This window comes from Podarcis cretensis (genome assembly GCF_951804945.1).
Source record: "Podarcis cretensis genome assembly, chromosome: 6".
In the NCBI taxonomy this organism is placed as follows: Eukaryota; Metazoa; Chordata; class Lepidosauria; order Squamata; family Lacertidae; genus Podarcis; species Podarcis cretensis.
This window is the reverse complement of record NC_137175.1, coordinates 9627468-9646987: the sequence shown is the minus strand read 5'-3', so window position 1 is coordinate 9646987 and position 19520 is coordinate 9627468. Positions and strand designations below refer to the sequence as shown.

Below are 19520 nucleotides of genomic sequence, written 5' to 3'. Positions count from 1 at the left end.
TTGGGACATTCCTCACACCACTGGGCGAGCTCAGTGCTGAAATCTTGAGATCTTGTGAGTTTTTGATTGTAGGAGTTCAAGCACACCTATAATATAGTCTGGAAATGACAATCTTACCTTTCAACGTCAATGATGTTCCATGGGCTTTCTGTGTTTGCTTCTGTTCAAAGATGCTGACCACTTCTGCTCATTTGGAGCATGTCATGTTGCGTACCAATATTTTAAAACTTAACTAACCTCCCTGTGCCTTTTTAAAAGATCAAAGTTCTTGTGGTTATGTCCCCCAATTTCCCAAACTATGATTTTTATATAGCAGGCACGTCCAACTTCCAGTAGACTGCGATCTATTAAAAATTGGCAGTGAGCTACCCATTGGATTGACCAGAGTTGTTGAGCTTTTGTTGGGAAAGCATCAAAGTTGTTGAGCTTTGGGGGGAGGGGGCATGATCCCGCGATCGACCAGGGACATACCGCAATCGACCGGTATATAGTGCTTTTCCTTTCTACATTTATCCAACTGAAGTGTGTTTTATGAATGGTGTTTGGTATGGTATTTATAGTTGTAACATAGAAGGGCAGCAGTATTTGGGTTTCCTACAATTCATTGCTTACCTGGTCCCTCAAAGGGTAAAAGTTTGGATGGAATAGGATCCTTTGCACTGAGAGGAATCAAATAGAGGTCCTTGACATGTCTGTTGTTATTAGCAACAACACCAAATCGGCCACGACTGCTAAAATAGGAGTACAGAGAAATGTAGGAAGGCACCTCCTCTTCTGTTGCAGGATGGAAGCGGATCAAACATAGTTCCTATAATACAAAAATATAAAGGAAAAATACCAACCTATTGCTAAATAAATAGCAAGTGAGGGCAACATGGCATCAATGCACTTCACTTTTGAAGTAATAATTTCAGAATTATTCTTATTCAATTTCTATACCGTCCTTCATCTAAGGATCACAAGGTAGTTTACAAAAATGCATACCATAATAACAAACGGAAACAATAACACCCCCCCCCCCACACACACGCATAAAGTTTTAAAAGCCATAAATCTGGCACTTAAAGATAGGTAATGAAGGCACCAGGTTAGCCTTCCTGGGGATAGCATTCCACAAACAGGGAGTCACTGCAGAAAGGGCCCACTCCCGTATTGCCACTATCTGGACCTCTCTTGGAGGAGCACATGAAGAAGGGCCTCAGACACTGATTGCAGGGTCTGTAGCAGTAAATATGGAGTTATGTTGGTGATCCAAAAGATGGCGCAGCTTTAAAAAAATGCCTTATTTCACTGCCATCAAATAAGCAAAGATTATGTAAAATTAATTATCAATATAATTTTACTTTACAATATTTAAGGTTGCTGAATTTTTCGTTATTAAAACACTTTTAGGGTTACATCTAGTAAGGATTCTTACTATGATGGTTCACAGGAAGTCAGTGATAATTTAGGCTGTGCTGGAAACTGAAATGTTACTAACACAGAACTGGTTGGGGCAGGGAAGAAGTGGTTAGAGTATACGGAAGGAAAGTAATAGCCAGCAGGAAAAGCCATTATAGTATTTTGCTTGTCTTAAAGAATTTCAGATGCAAATTACTGACAAGAATCCAAACTGCTGCTGGGGTGCAGGTGGGTAGGAACAATTTTATCTTTCTATTTTGATGAATAGGCCTGCATGCCATGTTTAAAAAAGAAGTCTCCTTCACATTTCAAAAGAGGCGTGTGAAAAACATTAGGAGTTGCTGCTGTACCATAAATTCAAGCCAGCAGTGTCTTCCTCCCTTGGGTAGAAGAACTTAGTTGTATAGTTCACTGGATCCCATCCACAATTATTATTTCAAATAAAGTTCATTTCTTTCACCATTACCCAAACAGGATTTTTTAAAAGTACCTTTGACACAGATGATTTCAGTTTGCCAATATAATCCCATACTGTCTTCGGTGAGATCCTCCCTCCAATATGAATTGTATCAGGTAAATCCTAGATAAGAAGCATTACATAATGTGAGAAGAGGGCAGTTTGAGGGCAAAGTATATTGCCCCACACCTTCCAGTAAATAGAATTATACCAACAGAATATAAGACGCCCCCCATATATAAGAAGCCCCCTATTTTTGCAGCAACAACCAATCACCAGTCCACCCTTGGCACTATCCGTGTATAAGACGCCCCCTAATTTTTGACATTTTTTAAAAAGGGTAGTCTTATACATGGAAAAATACGGTATATAGTGATTTTACCATTATGTTCACAATTCTGTTTATCTTTCCACTTCCATTTTCAAACTGCTAGCAGAAAACAGTCCCCTTTTAATTCCACAAACCACAGCTCATTTTGAGGTTCATATGTTCCTTTCTGAATCTGGTATGAGAGGGAGCACACCTCACACTTGGGTACCCCTACTATAGTTTCTTATCTGGGAATGAAGAAAAAGGTCTGACACTGTAGTAGGATGTTGCTTTTATTTACATGCTCTGTCCACATCAAGGGGGATAGGTGCCACAAGATCTTGGGAACTGATGAACGCAGTATTTGTATGGGTCAAACATGACTTTTTGTACAAGGAAAATGAGCTGAAAAGGCTGGCTATTGGTGTGCTAAGAACCTGAGGCTCGCTCCCTCTCATATTAGGCTCAGACAGTAACACCTGAGCACTGTGAGAGATAGCTTTTACATAAAGAAGTAATACTTTTGCACATTAAAGCTACAAAAAGTTCTTAAATATATACCGCATTTTTTGCACCATAACACTCACTTTTTTCCTCCTAGAAAGTAAGGGGAAATGTCTGTGCGTGTTATGGAGCGAATGCCTGCGGGTGGCGGGGGGGATCTGCTGCAGTCGTGAGCAGAGGATCCATGGTTCCCCTTCCTTCCCTCCTCTGTGGTTACAAAGCATGGATCCACAAGGATCCTCAGGATTTTTGCATTGGGCTACTCCAAACTCACTGTCAGATCACATGTCTGTGGCCACAGCATGAACCACAAAAATCACTATTTCGTTTAGAATATTTTTTTCTTGTTTTCCTCCTCTAAAAACTACGTGCGTGTTATGGTCTGGTGCGTGTTATAGAGCGAAAAATACGGTAATTATTTTGAAAATTGTGACAACACATTCCTAGCCTATTTTCATAGAGTAAAAATTTAATTGTCACTAAAACATGCTGTTGAGGCACAATGTGTTTATATTTATAAAGCTGTCTTATCTGTAGTTGAAGGGGCAAACATATTTCTATTTGTTTGCATTAACCACAGTTTGTCTCAGAATTCAGCATATAAACATTGCTACTATATCATATTCATAGCCCACTGAGCCTAAGATCGTAACATACTTGTTTTCCAAACTAGGAGGAAAAGGGTTATTCTTACATCCGTAAGTTTAGGAGTCTTCCTATCTCTGCTTCAAAACACCGGAAGAAAGATACACTAATTCCACTGACAGAATTTGTTGGTGCACAGGAATCAAAATTCCAAGCACCCTGTTCATATTGACCATAAAAGGAACACACGTAGGCTAAAGAAAAAGGTTGAATACACAGGAAAGATATACAGCTGTTTCAGCTACTGTTCTACTCCCCACCCTCCCACCAGTTCTTACACAAAGCAGAGCAATAAGTGAAATCTATTTGAATGTATGCAAGAAACAAGGTGGCTTTTCCTCAAATAATGGAATTTATGAACAGTTTGCAGTTGTTGGTTTGACACTTGATAATCAACTACACCGAACTTCCTTCCTATGTTTCTTTTTTGGGTTTAATACAGGAAACTGGGAGCTCACTGAATATTGCAGTCATCCCATGAAGGGGCAATCATCACTTAGTTAACAGTGTCACACTTCCTGGTTACTGTTCACTGTGTGTTCAGTTATTACAGATCACTGCTTCTCACCATCAGATCAAAATGAAAATCAAGAGTGTGATTAACAGAAAATGATACACAGTGCCTTATCAGTTACTGATATGAAGTATTAATACTAAAAATGGAATATCAAGCATGCCATTTCAGTGCTACTATTTTCCCCTTACAGTGGCACCTCCAGTTACAAACTTAATTCATTCCAGAGGTCCGTTCGTAACCGGAAACCGCTCATAACATGAGGCGTGCTTTCGCTAATGGCACTTCCCGCTGTTGCCGCGCCACCGGAGTGTGACTTCCGCTCACATCCCAGGGCAAAGTTCACAATAAGGGGCATCTACTTCCGGGTTAGCGTAGCGCACAACCCAAAGCATTCGTAAGGGGGATGGTATGTAACACGAGGTACCACTGTACTTACAGATCACCAATACTATTTTATTATTTTTAAAATAAATTGCTGTCCTATACAATAGAGGCAGTGACCATTTTAGGTGCATCCAATTGATGCACGATCACCGACGCATGGTCTTTTTGGACCCAGAAGAAGACAGAATGGGGACATAATGGGGCAGGATCTGCTTATCTGTGTTCCGCTGACACACGCAGGGGCTGGGAACAGAATCCCCGCATGAAATGGTTGCCAAGTCAATGTACACATTATCTATGTCCGATTTCTTATGCTACACTGCTACATTATTTGCAGTCAGGCCACTGTCTGAACAGTGAGTTATTAAAACTCAGACCTAACTGAAATTTGAAAATGTTAATAGGGCAATTTGCTTAGCTTTCAAGCTATCACGCTGAGTAAACATGATAACATATTATATAGCTAACGTCTTACCGCAAAGCAAATTTAGTTAGAAATATGATTTTAGATATAGTTTACAAAGAAAGCACAAGCACTTCAAAGTCGCACCTCACTGAGGTAGTCAAAGGATCCAGAGACAGGGTAAGCTTTGGTGACAAACTTGGCCACGCTTTGCATGTTGATAAAGCCTTTCCATATGGTGTTAAGGCGAGAGAGAAAGACGGACGTATCTCCTTCTTGAGGGGACCGTATCTCCGACATACTGCAAAACAGAAAACCCAGGAGGGAGAATTGTGTCAAGTGAGGCTCTACATATTGTATCTCTACAAATGCCCCTCCACCCCAGGCAACCCAAACATTTTTCAAATTCCACATCAAATGATCCTAAATCTTATGAAATATACTTTTAGTAAATTAAATTAATGGGCTAGAAATCAATTTTTAAGACTTCCAGCACATTCAGTGGAAGGCTAGTGATCACAAAAGACGGACCATTAATTTGCTAACCCATGAATAGAATTCCTGTTATTATTAGGGATTGAGTTGATATTGTGAGACTTGTGACTGATTCTCTTTTGCATGAAAGAGTGCGTCAAGCATGGAGAGACACTGAAGTTCATAAACCTGCCTTGAGTGAAGGCAGTGTGTGACCCCACTTTCCCCAGTTCTTACAAACACTGGCTCCTCCTGTGCATCACTGCTACTAGAGGTTGAGAAGCGTGCTACATGAGAAAATACATCTTGGCAAATCTTCAAAGTATGCAGTGGTAGTAAAAAATCCTCCTGTTCATGGCTTTGCTGTCCTTTCCTCCTAGTGGCTTCTGCGAGATTAGCACTAGTTATCTCTCCCTCACATCTTGAGGAGAGGCAAAGAATGATCCCTCACTGTCACTTAGCATCAGAGTACTTGCAGAGCAATGGCAGCAAGGGTGTTTGGTCTGCGCTTTTCTCCTCCTTGCACAATTGGGGGACAGCAAGGAGCTACCTGCTGGGAGGGGGGGGAAACCTAGCTATGCCCATTAACTTGCCCACCCACCTTGCTCCCCATTTTACTCACTCTGGGAAGCTTTCTTCCTTAGAAGGAATCTGAAGGCTCCCCCTGCACCTAGATACACACACACCATTGGGTTGCATGGTCCCCTTTGCACAATGCCGCAGGCCTAGTGACCCTCTTGCAGACTGACACACACATACCTAACATTTAGGGATGGTTGAGCTGCCAAGTATCTTGGGTCCGATGATGAGGATGGCTTCGTTAATATTGATTTTGGAGCTGCTACAGTATTTCTGGATATTTCTGGTTTACTTTCCCCTACGGAACCTTTGTCAGATGCCGGGTTGGGATGCAATGCAGAAGTCACAGTAGAAGCAGAGGTTGACGAAGTGCTCATGGCTGTTCTGGGATCCTTCCCAGAGACTGTCACAGTAGTGATAACACCGCCAGCATAAGATGTGGGGTAGAGAGAGCTCTCATTGGGTAGAGAAGATAATGGATTGCTTTGTCCTTGTGTTAAAGGAATGTAAGCTTTTTCTATGCTTGGCTGAGGAGCTACTTCAGCTACAGATTCAACAACAGGTTCTGCAGCAGTCTCCATTTCCTCTTCTTTTGCAGCCTCCACTTCATCTGTTGGTGTTGAGCTTTCAAATTTTGACTTCATTTCTGGCTTTGGTTCCGCCTTCTTAACAGAGGACGATTTTAGTTTCTTTGAAGCTGGTTCTTCATCAGATGCTGACATCTGACCTAAATAGTAAAAAAAAGGTAACATGTAACATTGTGAGTCTGTGTCATTTCATGGACATGGTGCTCTATTTTCCTTGGAGACAGGGAAATCACTTCTTGCTTGTTGCTGTTTTAATTTATAGAAGCAAAAAGTTTATTTTACTGCAAGAAGAAAGTCTGGCCATTTGTATAATTGAGGCTCCAGCCAGATTTCAGTTTACTCAGAACAGAAGTGATATGGTAATTTAAATTTCTGCTTTGCATTTCTGCCACGTGGGTGTTCACACAGCCTTGGTAATCCATGTGCATACCTGTACAGATTTTGCAGTTCAGGTCAAAAAGATGGGCTCGGTGTTGACTTGTTGTGTCCTGTAACATACTGCTGAAAACATCAAGAATTGGAGCGCTGCTTTTCTCAGGAGCTGCTCGATCTGCCTCTTGCTGCTCCTAAAAAGGAATTGAGGCAATGGTATGATTTGCTGGTATCAAGCTCATTTCAACTATACACATGCAAATTCCTGTAGATATGCACCGATTTGAAACCAAACATCCACAGCTCAAAAAAAATTGCAATTGATACTACTAAAATCTAACATAACTTGACCTTTCAACAAGTGCAAGCTCATATGCAGAAAGAGATCCTTATAAGGTTTGCGTAAATTAATTACTGGCACCACAGGTTTCGACAGCACCCAAGTGGGGAAACAGAAAGTGTGCTGGTCCCCTGTCTTGGGCAAATTAATGTACGGGCAACAACCGATTGACATTCACACACGTGTGCATCGTGGTGACCCAGAAGTGGCAGGAAAAGGAGGTGGGAACAAGCTTGTGTGTGCTCCGCCCTCATGCACAATGACCCAAAACACAGCCACGCACAAATCAGGGGTTGCCTCTTTATCACTGGTCTCTTTGCAATAGGAACCATGCCAAAGCAACATTCCAGGTAATAGGCAGTGTACTACAGTGTACAGTGGTGGGTGGGCTATTGGTTTGGTTTGTTCTTGCTTTCATCATATTCGTTGTGGTTTTATTCTATATTTTATGCTGTGAACCATCCTGAGATCTTTTGATGAAGGGCAGTATACAAATTTAATATAATAATAATAATAAATACTGTGTACATGTACCTCAGAATAAGTATAGAGTACTGCAGGAATTGTGCAGCGTGTGTGTAAGCTGCTATAGAGCATTACTGGATTGTGCCCTCTAAAATAAAAAAAGGCAAGCAAGCAGATAAACTATCCTTGAGATCTTAAAACATGACATTTTAAATTATACAATATCTTCATGTAAAGAACTAAATTTTGGTAAATGGTCTATATAATTAATTGTAAACCAGTGCCATGAGTGGCTTATACTTACATCTGAATCAGACACTGGTGGGGAATCTTCCATATTAGCATCTGGGATGGGTTCTTGTTTTACAGCAGATTTCTTGTTTTCAAAAGATTTACGTCTAGCTGCCATTACCTATGAAAACAATAATGTGATTTGTATACACACACAAAGTCAGTGAACTAGACTTTAATCATTAATCTGTAGTCAATTACCACATCAGCTAGAATTGCTCATCAACCATCCTTACATAATAAACAGCACAAAATTTTATTGCTTACTGCTTTGGCTGGCTTTTCTTTCCATGTAGATAGCTCTTTGGATACGAGTTCTTCCGGCTTCATTCTTACAAGCCTTGACAAAGGAAGGTCTTCCCTAAGAACACGATGGAAAAGTCCCTAAAGAGAGAGGAGTGATTCGAGGTGAGCAGTAACTACTTACACAACTAGCAAATGAGAATCTTCCAATAGGCAAGTAAATGCTGTCATCCAGTTCATGAATTCCTTCTAAAAGGTCTTAAGTGTAAATAGAATGAAATATTTAAAATACATTTTTTAAAAAATATTGCCAGGTTAGCAAAATATTAAGAGTCTATAACATAATTTGAAGCACGTCTGTATCAGGAATGGGCACAAACAATAGATGGGACTGAGCGTTCCACAGGCATTTTATCCACATGCAGAATTTTATATATCTCTATCATATTCCCTTGCCTCTTTTCTAAACCAAAAAGCCCCAAGCTTGTTAGTTTTAGCCATTCATGCTTCCAAAGTCCCCTACCCCAATAAAATTTACAATCCTCTTGATTGTAAAGAAAACTCAAAGCAGTTTACAAAAAGAGCTATAAAATAAATGATGCAGTCAAATCAAAGGCTGTCCACTTAAAAAAAAAAAGGCTGTAGAGAAGTCATTCATTCGCTTTCATACAAACCTGATTTTTAGGGTCCTTCAGATTGAACATAATGCTGCGATATTTACTCTTATACCGATTGTCTGTAGCCTGGAATAAATTAAACATCTCCTTTTCAATGTTCAGTGCAATCTTTCCCACCTCACTCTCTGTCATAGCCAGATCATCACTATCATTTACTCTGCCAAAAGAAAGAGTTGGGAAAGAAAGAAAAGGGAGTCAAAAATGACAGTACTGCTAAGTAGCTTGATCTACCTATATGCAGGAAGAATCTTCTATGACTTACGTCTCAAAAATGGCCTACTTAATTCAAGGATGAATTTTCCTTCTTTGATTCCCACTATCCACTGCTGCAACATCCTCTGAATATCATGTACTCAGGAGGATTGTTCTGCTGCTTAAAGTACTGATAGTTTGGGAAAACTGGTGATGAGCACATGCATTTATATTGGACAGTGCTTATCTGTTTTGCGAATACCATGTTTTTTTTAAAAAAATCTAGTTTTCAAGAAAGTAAGATTGCCTTTGGGGCCTTCTATTCTTGTTTAAAACCTTCAAGAAATGTTGACATTTACTAAGATATTTCCTTCTCAGTCAAAAATATTGACAACTATTTTAGCACTAAACTTATTTCAGATACATTATCTAAAGTGCTATGAAAGGTGAGAAGAGATGAATATCACTGTTCACGCAGCATTACAACTAATGATTATCCTAAACTATACAATTATTTGCACAGAACAAGTGCCCTTAGTGCCTACCTTTTCCACAATATCTCCTTAAGGGATCTCCGTATATTTTGGCGAATCTGAGAGTTAGGCTGTGATTGACTAGCACTTGCAGATTTTGCTTGTGTAGCTGAGGAAGTTGTTGAAGAAGCAGAGGACACCATGGGCTTCCTGAGTCCTCCACCAATGCTTGAAGAGGAAATTGTTTTTTTATAAACTGAGGATGTACCATAGGACAAAGGTGAAGGCTTTGATGATGACACATTGCTTGATGTAGGTGGACCAGTTGAAAGTGAAGATTTCTTAGGTATCACCCCTTTGAAACCTGCGGCAGAGTATTTAATTGGATGCTTAGAACTAGTAAACGTAGAGGGTTTCTTTAAGGGTGGATTTCTGCTTTGGGTAGACACTGCAGAAGTGGGTTGAGACGCTGCAGTAGTTGACACAACCATTTTCTTTGATGCTACTGAAGATTCAGCTGGCTTATCCTCATTCTTACGTTCCTCTTTCTGTGCTGTTAACAGGAACAAAACACAATAAATTATATTTTTTTCAACAGGTGCTGCAAAGATTCAACAAGAGACATGATCCAGTAAGCCAAACATGTGCGTAATTCTTTTAATGAAAATAAAGAAATTAAAGAAGATCAATTTAGGCTAGATTATGGACAAACAATATTTGTTGTTTAAAGCTATCTTATAGAAATGATAGAAACTTATATTGGTTTTATGAAGAAGGTGCCTTATTTTTGTACAAATTGATTTGACACAATAAACTTGCAAGACACAGGGAGAGATGGGCTGTGCCCATGATGCAAATGAATCATGCACAATGAATCATGCCCAAAGTTTACCAACAGGAAAGGGTACAATCTCATAAGGAGAGAAAACATATCAAAAAGAAAGCTATTTCAAATACGTGTTTTTCACACTTTTAAAACAAAAGTAAATCCATCTTCAAAGATTGCACACATGAGCTAACGTTAAGCTAACACATATACAAAACAGCAAGTATAAGGTTCAGGCATACAAGCTGTTTTTTTAAGAAAAAGAAAGAATATGCACTTTCTAAATCATGCAAACAATTCTAACATTTATTATACTTGTATCAGATATGTTGAATTATCAGTGTGAAGTAATGGTCACAACACATCAAAACAAATACTTAAGCTGAACGTTTCAGAAGAGCACTCATTAGAATAGCATCTGATTAAACAAAGATGACTTTATTGCATCTCTCCCCATTTCACCTGAAACACTTTAGAATTCTGCTTGTAACATCATGCGAATTCTTGCATCGTAAGATCAGCTTTCATTCCTACCTGTATATGTGTGGCCGCAATCGACCACAACTTTCCTAGCATTTCAACACATGCTCAGTAAGAAACTTGTAGGATTGTAACATATTATGCTATTCACAAGTGTTTTCTGTAAATAAGTGCCTCCCTCGAAAACAAACACTTGCATTAAAAAGAAATTGCAAGGTTTAGTTCTATTTAAACTATAGAAACTAAGGTATCTAGATATATAGATGCACATGTGAAATAACTCACATTCAAAAGAAAAATAACCTCTATTAACAATGGAATAGATCTGGACAATGGCTGGAATGAGGAACAGTATAACACTCGTTAACAGAAGGAATGTAGTGTGAACTGTTTGTTATTATGCAGTTTTCAGTCATCATTTTTAAAGCAGCATCTTAAAATATAGGCCATAATTTTGGTAGCTGAAAACCATACTTGCTAAAAATCTCTAAACAGACATCTGAAACCTATTCTCATTAGAGGTATTTATATATGATCTCTGAAGTAACATTGAATGAGAGATCTGCTGTTCTAGAAATTCATTAGGTATCATGTACTCACTGAACGTGAGTGTTCTTTCCATCACGCAGCATATAGCTTGTAGTTATTCCAAGATAAACAATCTTTGTGGCTTTTGTTGCAGCTGCCTCTGCAAAGTGCTGCTATCTTGAGCAAATGAGTTTATGTAAACTACTACATTAGGAGTAAAACTTTGCATTCATTAATGTTTAGCATACTGGATGGGATCAGAGTCCAACCACATCAGATAATTCAAAATACTCACGGTGAGCTACTGTTCCGACCACTCGATCGAGTCGGTGTATCTATATGTATGATAGCATTGTGAATGGCATGGCACTTATTGCCAGACTGAGAAGAGACCTGGAAATGAAGAGCCACTGATGTTTGCATTTGCGATTAGGCTATTTCATGTGATTTAGTTGAAATAAGTGAATAAATACTCCTGTTGAAGAGAATACTATGCCCTTACTATAAATAGTTCTTTACAGAGGTTCAAGAGCAATAGGAGATAAGCACAATAATCTTGCTGTTTATACTATAATGTTTATGCTTCTGAAAAATTATACAGAACTCACTTTTCAGAAAGGAATATTTAACCACAGAAATGTTTTGTAATCTAAGATTGTTACCTTGCCTTTCTTTAGCAGTAAACACTTTTGTGTAAGGACACCAATTGGATACAACCCATAGAGTTACACACACAACTATGTGTGTTCCAAGGTCGGCTTGTGGCAGCAGCACAGCATGAACCGTTGACACTGAGTTAGCATTCTGACCATGGCATCCCATACTAAATAACCACATGGCAGAACAGTGGTCCAATAAAACCAGGTTGCTAGAAAGACAAATTCTAATGCCTATGGTTCCAAGTTAAAACTCAAATCTTTAGCATTTAAATAATTTTAATTTAGAGTTTCGAAACTTGCAAGTTACGTTTCATATGGAGACAATAAAAATATGTACTTCATTATACTATAATGTTGACTTTTTACACCTATTAAAGTTTAGTTTCGCACAATATTTTGGATTTAGCACACAAATAGAATCAGAAACAGATAACTTGTTCACTCATTGCAATTAGGCTTCTTAAGATTGGAGATGCAGCATCCCAGTTACTCAAGTTTTCCTTTTGATACTTGTACATAATTTGCTCTTCCCAAATCCCTGTCCCCTCCATGCTTCAAAGCCAATTGTAGCTGCCCCGTTGGAACTCCTAGTAGTCTCTTTTCCTAATCTACACAAATCACTAAGTGTTCACCTTATCCCCAGGGATGCTCCTCCACCAGGATTCCTTTGAGGAATCTGATCACCCTGCTTTTTATCATTACTCGTTTTTGCAATAAATTAGAATCTGGCAATAGCACAGAGCAAACACAGGACTCTATGTACTTGCAAATTCTGGAAAAGCTCAGAATATATCATTTGGCGTAAACTGCAGCATTCTGAAAAGCCCAGCTCTTTTTATTTTTAAATCAAGTTTCTGTACCTTATTGTTGATACACCTTAAATCATGTGGACAATGCACCCTTGACAAAAAATGTTTTGTCTTTTTATAATTGAGTAATACTGGGAGCCACTTTGGACAGTTTGCTGTGGGAAAGTGGCATATAAACTAGACACCTCTGATGTCTAGTGTAGGAGAAGTGGGTGTTTGGCATAGGGTCTCATTGAAACATAACTCTGCTCTTACGCACAAACTGGTTTGAAGAATGGCTGGTGGTTGCCAGCCAGAAGGTTGGTGGTTTGAGCCAACCAAGGGACAGCTATGATCAGGATTCCTGCACTGCAGGGGGTTGGACTAGATGACCCTTGAGGTCCCTTCCAACTCTGCAGCTCTGTGATGCCAAGTTATAAAACATATACAGAAAATGTTAGATGAACCATATATAGGAAAAATAGATCACCTTCAGGAAATGCTTTTCAGCTTGCCTTCTTATAAACAAAAGATCCTGAAATGCTCTTTTGTGTAACGAGTGTTCTCTTATAGAAGAGACACAGAGTCTCCCAAGGGCTGCAGTAAGTTCTCTCAGGAAATGCAGGATTAAGACTTTAATTTTTTTTTCAAATGGCTATGGTACTTTTTTGCTACTGAAACTTGCATTTAGTTTAAGTTGTTGGTTTTACATCTGAAAAGTTAACAGGATCTAACCTCTTCTTATTTTTTCCATTTTAGCAGTTGAACACTGACAGCCTGAAAAATACTGGCATATCTGCAAAAGCCACTATGCAAATGATTAGACACAACAGGAGGCATTTGCCGCACAGTAGCAAGCTTTCTGTTTTCTTCAGCTGTAGCATAAACAAATCTACCAAAGCAATTGGGAGTTGAAGTAACTAAGAACCTAGTTTTTCACTCTTTCATTTTAACCTCCAGGTAACTGACCATGCCAGCAACGTCCCTTCTGGCTGTGACGGGTGGAAGAGTTGTGAGGAATTTACAGCAGCCACAGAGTGACAACACACTATGGGCTTCCCTGCTTATGCATACAAAGTAAGGTATTAATTCAATTTCTTGCCTGCCTTTCTTCATAAGGTCCCGGGGGTTATTTGGCATTAACAATTCTGAAGCACATGTATTTCATCATAAAAAACCACCCACCCACCCAGCCTGTCAAGATGTGTTGAGAAATTCTTGCAATCTGTGAATACAAGGGCCCGTACTAGTTTTACTGTGTTTTTATGTAGTACCAAACCCTTCCCCTGAAAGTAACGCCAATGCTACATTTTAAGAATGAGGGCTGAAGTGTGTGGTCTGGAATCGCCTGATGCAGAATTGCTTAAGTGAAGATGATGTAAACCTTTTTAGTCTCTTGACCAGGAGACCCCTGAAGGCCCCATATAAGGAAAGGGCAAGAAAAACACTACCGGAGGCAGGGATCCAGCTTTAGGGAGATAAAATTGCCTAAGAACCCAAGAGCAACAGATGAGCAAATACTGAGAAAGGATACCTGATTCGAGAGCAGACTATAGACAGCCAAACATAAAATCCCAACATGCGTACTTGGCCTGATTTTTCTGCCTTCTTTTCTCCTGTTACTGCCCATACTTGTGCATTGCCACAGCAACGTACATATTTTGTGTCTTGGAGGATAAGAGCGGGACAGAGAAAAACAAATAAGCTGTATCCTCAGGCGCCACACACGAGAAAAACACTTCAGAACAGATGGGGTCTCAAATTGCCTGCAGGCTTGTTGTGCTCCCATTCGTGAAATGGGGGCCGGGGGCTTTGAAAACAAGTATAATTGCAGAGCTGCAGTCCAGGGCAGGGGCGCAGAGAAAACGGCTGCAACAGATGTCAGCCCTGATCTGTTGTTTGTGGGCAGGAAGCTTTGAGGCCTTGAAGGTGAAGAGGGAATATCAACAGCGATAGCACAGTAGCTGCATGACAATCGTATCGGTAGCTCCCCAAGTGCCCGACTAAGCAGCTACCTGGAGACACGGCTAGCTGCTACTGTAAGGGGGACTCCATCCTATCCTAGCCAGTGTCCACATCTTCATACCAACTAAACAGCTCCATCTAGACATTTTGGGGCAAAGTAGTTTACAGTGTTTGCCTGCAAATGCTCAAAGGCGGCTGATCACCGTATGCAGAATTATGGGAATTATATTCACAAATTCCAATAACTGTTACTTGCAGCTGCTTTTGTAAAATCACTTCTACTGACACATGGTTTTAGTGGTCTTCGTAAGTTGAATACTAAGTGGTGACCATTCTTTTGGGCAAGTATGCCACAAATCAAGTCGAAAGTATGAAAAAATATCATTCAGGTGCACATTATACCAAGCAGGGGTCTGCTGTGGAGTTTACTGAACTGAGCAGTAGGAAGAAGTGCAGGACTGACCTTTTCCATAGCCACCAACCCAAATAAAATTTTCTTAGATCAAAATTGTAGCAAATCTTAATACAGAAGGCTATTACACCAGACTAACACAAATCTAGACAATTACTTATATTAACTGTACAATTCACATTCCACTCCACAAGTCTGCATGGATTACTCTAGTCCATAATATGGGACAGAGTGGTCCAACCTCCCAAAGTGTGCGGCAAGAGTACTTTGACACAGAAACCAGAGGCTCCAGAGTGAATCAAAATTTTATATTGTTACTTAAGTATTTGCAATATAGCTAATATTATTTAATATACACCATTAGTATATTTAAGTATAAGCATAATGGGACCTACTCCTTGAGCATAGCTGTCAACTTACAGATTTGAAAATAAGGGGCCAGCAGCCTTGAAAATAAGGGATCAGCAGCCAAAATAAGGGATTTTCCCAGCACAGGTATGTTCACCTTCTGAGCCCCTCCGAGCCAAAGGCAGAAAGCCCAGCCAGCAGCCAAACGAAGCCTCAAGCAGTGGTTCCCACAGCGCAGCAACCCGACAAAGGGGATGCAAAAAGGAAAACCATCCCCTCTCTGCTGGGAAGCGCTGAGCAAAGGCGAGTCCCCAGGCAACATGGCCGAATTGAGCGGCACAAGGCATGCAAGCTCCACCCCCCAGTCATTCTTAGACTCCTTATTGGGTGAGCAATGCAGCCAAGCAACACAGGTGGAGCCTCCCTCCTCCCTGGCTGGCAGGTAGGGAGGGAGAGGAGCTGCTTCCTTTGAAACCCGGGAAATTTAAGGGACATCATCAATAAGGGACAGCAGCGGGACACGGTGCTGGGATAAGGGACTTTCCCGCCAAATAAGGGATGGTCGACAGCTATGCTCCTGAGTTAGTATGCGCTGAATCAGTGTGCTAGGCTGTGATCCGCAAAATAGGATTATAACTCCATGTGTGGTCAAAATGCAGTGCAAGACTTAAGCAAATGCTGTTAAGTTCACTGAGCCTTATATATGTGGAGATATCCAGTTGTTCATTATCAGTGTGTGGAAAATACCTCCCTCACATTAATACATTATTTTGTTGTCCAGAGCAATCCTGGGCAAAGTTAGAGGATACAGCAGGGGAGGGCTGGCCCGTTTGGCCTTGAAGGGGATGAGAGAGACAAGCGCCTTTGCCGTTTGTTTTCTTGTGTGCCTCACAGCAATAAGAAAAAAAAAAGCCAGCTACTTGAGTCACTTTAAGAAGTCCTGAACACTGCCAAAGGCTGTCGAAAATGGCCTTGAGGGCTGCATGCAACCCCCGGGCTGCATGTTGGACCACCCTCATATAGGAAATCAAAATTGTTTGTGCATCTGTTAAACATCCATCTGAGGGGAAGTGGAGTTAACTGACAAACGGTACGACTTGGGAGTCAGGGAATTCTTGCCAACTTTTCATGGGTCTAGCCTCAGCAACATACACATGGCCATGATTGTATGAATATAGTCAAAAACTAGGCTCATATTGAGTAGACTCATCTTTATACATGTCATTTGTTGAAAAATGCACTGATGCAGCTGAAGGTATAGCTTAGGGGGAAGTGACCAGAAACTTTAATTAGCTGATATAAAAGACAGAATTCTATTTCACCTAAAATTGAAAGCCATCCCATTGTGGCTGTAAATGCGGTTCTCAAGCAAAGAGAGCCTGCATAAAATCAAAGGGGATAGTTTAAGCTGTCTTGGGCACAGCATTCATTTGCAGTGCCATTTAGTGACCTGCATTTGTTCAGATCTGTGTGATGGCATTCCGACATAGCAGAATCCCTCATAAAAACAGCTCACTGTCTAGACCAGGTGTCAGAACCTTTGGCTCTCCAGATGTTGCTGAACTACAACTCCCATCATCTTTGGCCATTGGCTGTGCTTGCTGCAGTTTATCAGATGTGTAGTTCAGCAACATCTGGAGGGTCAAACATTCCTCACACCTAGTCTAGAACATTTGAGCTGAAACTCCCCCCCCTCCCCAGAAAGGCAGGAAGTACTTTCCTGTTTTGGTTTTTCTGTTTTGTTCAACTTTCCCCAAAGAAAGCAAATGTATAGTATTACAGCCAGAAAACCACAAACAGCTCATGCATGTATGTTATTCAGGAATGTGGTGGTGGTGGTAGGAAATGCATAGAATTTCTAGAGTCAAATAGGAAAGGGAAGTGATTGCATTCTACTCATAGCTATTGCACAAGGCATGCACTCACCACCATCAGTTCTGTAGGCAGTAGCTAGCTTTTGGCTTAATACTGAAGATTGCAGCTGGATGGGAATCTTAAAAGTCGCAGAAGTTTTATACAGCTTATCTAAATATATGGCTTGATTATGCAGTAAAAACAATCTCTTAAAAGTAGTAGCACCTGTTATATACATAAAAGACATAGGTAAGAGAGGTCTGCCTACTTGCTAGAGCATAGGGTATTTATAGGGTTGAAGCTTACAGGAATGCATATGCACAGGATTAATTATCACTATTTCAATTCAACAAACATTAAGATGCAGAAATCAATAGCACATTAGATTTTTAAGAAAAACCAATTTAAATATGCCATTTAATATTTTTAAATCAGCTTTGTCATTCTTGTTTTGCTTTTTGAAAAAAATCGCTGTATGTTGTTGACTCCTTAGTATTAAGTTTGGTCCCTTTCTATACTGTGCTGCGGAACTTGTGATCATTCAAATATGGCATTTCCAAACTCCCACCAGCCCCAGCCAGGATCACAAATGGTCAGGGATGGGAGCTGTAATGCAGCATTTAGAAGGCAAGAGGTTCCCCCTTCCCCCCGGTTCTGTATGTTTGTCAGTTACATCCTACTAACCTTCTTTCCAGTACCATTATCTTATTTAAGTCAGTTTAGACCACACTCCTTTAAGTTCCAATTATACAACACTGGTTTATTTTACACCCTCCCCCCCAGGCATGGGGTTTGTCTGCCTGCCAGTACTTTTCAAAAGAAAAACATAGCTGCATATATACTAAAGCAGCATGACCAGATTAGCCCATACTGCAATTTGTTGATATGCACATGCTCACTGGAAAAATGGGACACCTGAGTTACGTTTAGATGTCCTGTAAATTACCGTATTTTTTGCACCATAACACTCACTTTTTTCCTCCTAGAAAGTAAGGGGAAATGTCTGTGCATGTTATGGAGGGAATGCCTACGGGTGGCATGCCTACGGATTTTCCTCCTCTAAAAACTACGTGCGTGTTATGGTCGGGTGCGTGTTATAGAGCGAAAAATACGGTAGGTAAGGCAACAAGAAGGCAGGCAAAGGAGGCTAAGAGAAACCTGTTCAGCCCATTCATTGTAGATTTACTGATGGGATATGAAGTTTAGACTTGCTCATCAAGTTGCATTTGGGTAGGGAAATCTGCTCCTTCCCAATGAAATTTGGGTTAGCATTAGAATTTGATGTGTGCAACTACAGGTTCCAACTTGCTTCCATCAGTTGTAAGAGGCGTTCAATAGAAAATGACTGCCAATTCCTTAGTGTGCAGGCAGACCCTAGATGGGGGCATATGCATACAGGTTTAACAAACTCCCCACCTTGCCATAATTGGTACTGCAGTTCTGGTACCCCTATTAGTTGTTTGCAGTTCTCATTTGTTGACACCATAAGATGTTGGAAAGTCCAGCCATAAAATTAGTCTACGTTGGTCATTCTGTTGAAAGGAGTAAGCTGCCAGTAGGAATCTTGTTTGTTCAGGGCCCATATTAGGATATTCATGTAATTTGGATTTAGGTGGCAGAGGAGAAAGTAGTTGTAATCAAGTCCTTTTCTCCCACAAGCTAACAATTCTACACTAAGCTCATGCTGACAATACCGAGACATTGGGAAGTGATTCAATACTCCCCAGAGGGGATCTTCTTTCACTTTAGAAGGAGTGATGGAACTAGTCACAAATGAATCTGAAATCCTATGGTTAGCAACTGAACAGTGTGTTCCATTAATGAATGCAACATTAAATGCTCCAATATTGGAAATGCCAGTTGGCTGGTCAGCAATTACCCTCCAATTACCTAAAATATCAATTACAGATAGGTAGCCGTGTTGGTCTGCCATAGTCAAAACAAAATAAAAAAATTCCTTCCAGTAGCACCTTAAAGACCAACTAAGTTAGTTCTTGGTATGAGCTTTCGTGTGCATGCACACTCTGAAGAAGTGTGCATGCACACAAAAGCTCATACCAAGAACTAACTTAGTTGGTCTTTAAGGTGCTACTGGAAGGAATTTTTTAAATTTTGTTTTGACTAAAATATCAAATATCATATCAAATATATATTTTGTTTTGACTAAAATATCAAAACATCCCTAGCAGTTTCATTGGTAGTCTGGTAACTTCCATAAGGGGAAAAGAACACACCACCTTTCCTTAATTGCTGGATAGCACACATGACTATGTTGAGGGTGCCAAGCACATCATCTGTGTAGGCACATAATGTGGTACACATGCTTAAGCCTTTGTTTGCAAGCCC

At 40.2% G+C, this 19520-nt stretch overlaps 1 protein-coding gene and 1 long non-coding RNA gene across 7 annotated transcripts in view; one reads left to right on the top strand and one right to left on the bottom strand.

Annotated features, from left to right (window-relative positions):
* DIDO1 (death inducer-obliterator 1) overlaps positions 1-19520 on the bottom strand; it is a 68094-nt gene that overhangs the window by 12715 nt on the left and 35859 nt on the right. For all 6 annotated transcript variants that reach the window (XM_079978770.1, XM_079978768.1, XM_079978767.1 and 3 more), the window contains 9 exons: positions 9387-9867; positions 8647-8806; positions 7997-8113; positions 7743-7850; positions 6692-6827; positions 5855-6401; positions 4769-4922; positions 1892-1981; positions 613-808 (listed from right to left, as the gene is read on the bottom strand). In XM_079978770.1, coding sequence (XP_079834896.1) covers positions 613-808; positions 1892-1981; positions 4769-4922; positions 5855-6401; positions 6692-6827; positions 7743-7850; positions 7997-8113; positions 8647-8806; positions 9387-9867 — 1989 coding nt within the window. The remainder of the gene's footprint in view (positions 1-612; positions 809-1891; positions 1982-4768; positions 4923-5854; positions 6402-6691; positions 6828-7742; positions 7851-7996; positions 8114-8646; positions 8807-9386; positions 9868-19520) is intronic.
* LOC307218039 overlaps positions 1-19520 on the top strand; it is a 41009-nt gene that overhangs the window by 7654 nt on the left and 13835 nt on the right. The window contains exons 3-6 of the long non-coding RNA XR_013839683.1: positions 4059-4254; positions 6273-6408; positions 8026-8137; positions 9913-13672. This is a non-coding gene — a long non-coding RNA (uncharacterized lncRNA). The remainder of the gene's footprint in view (positions 1-4058; positions 4255-6272; positions 6409-8025; positions 8138-9912; positions 13673-19520) is intronic.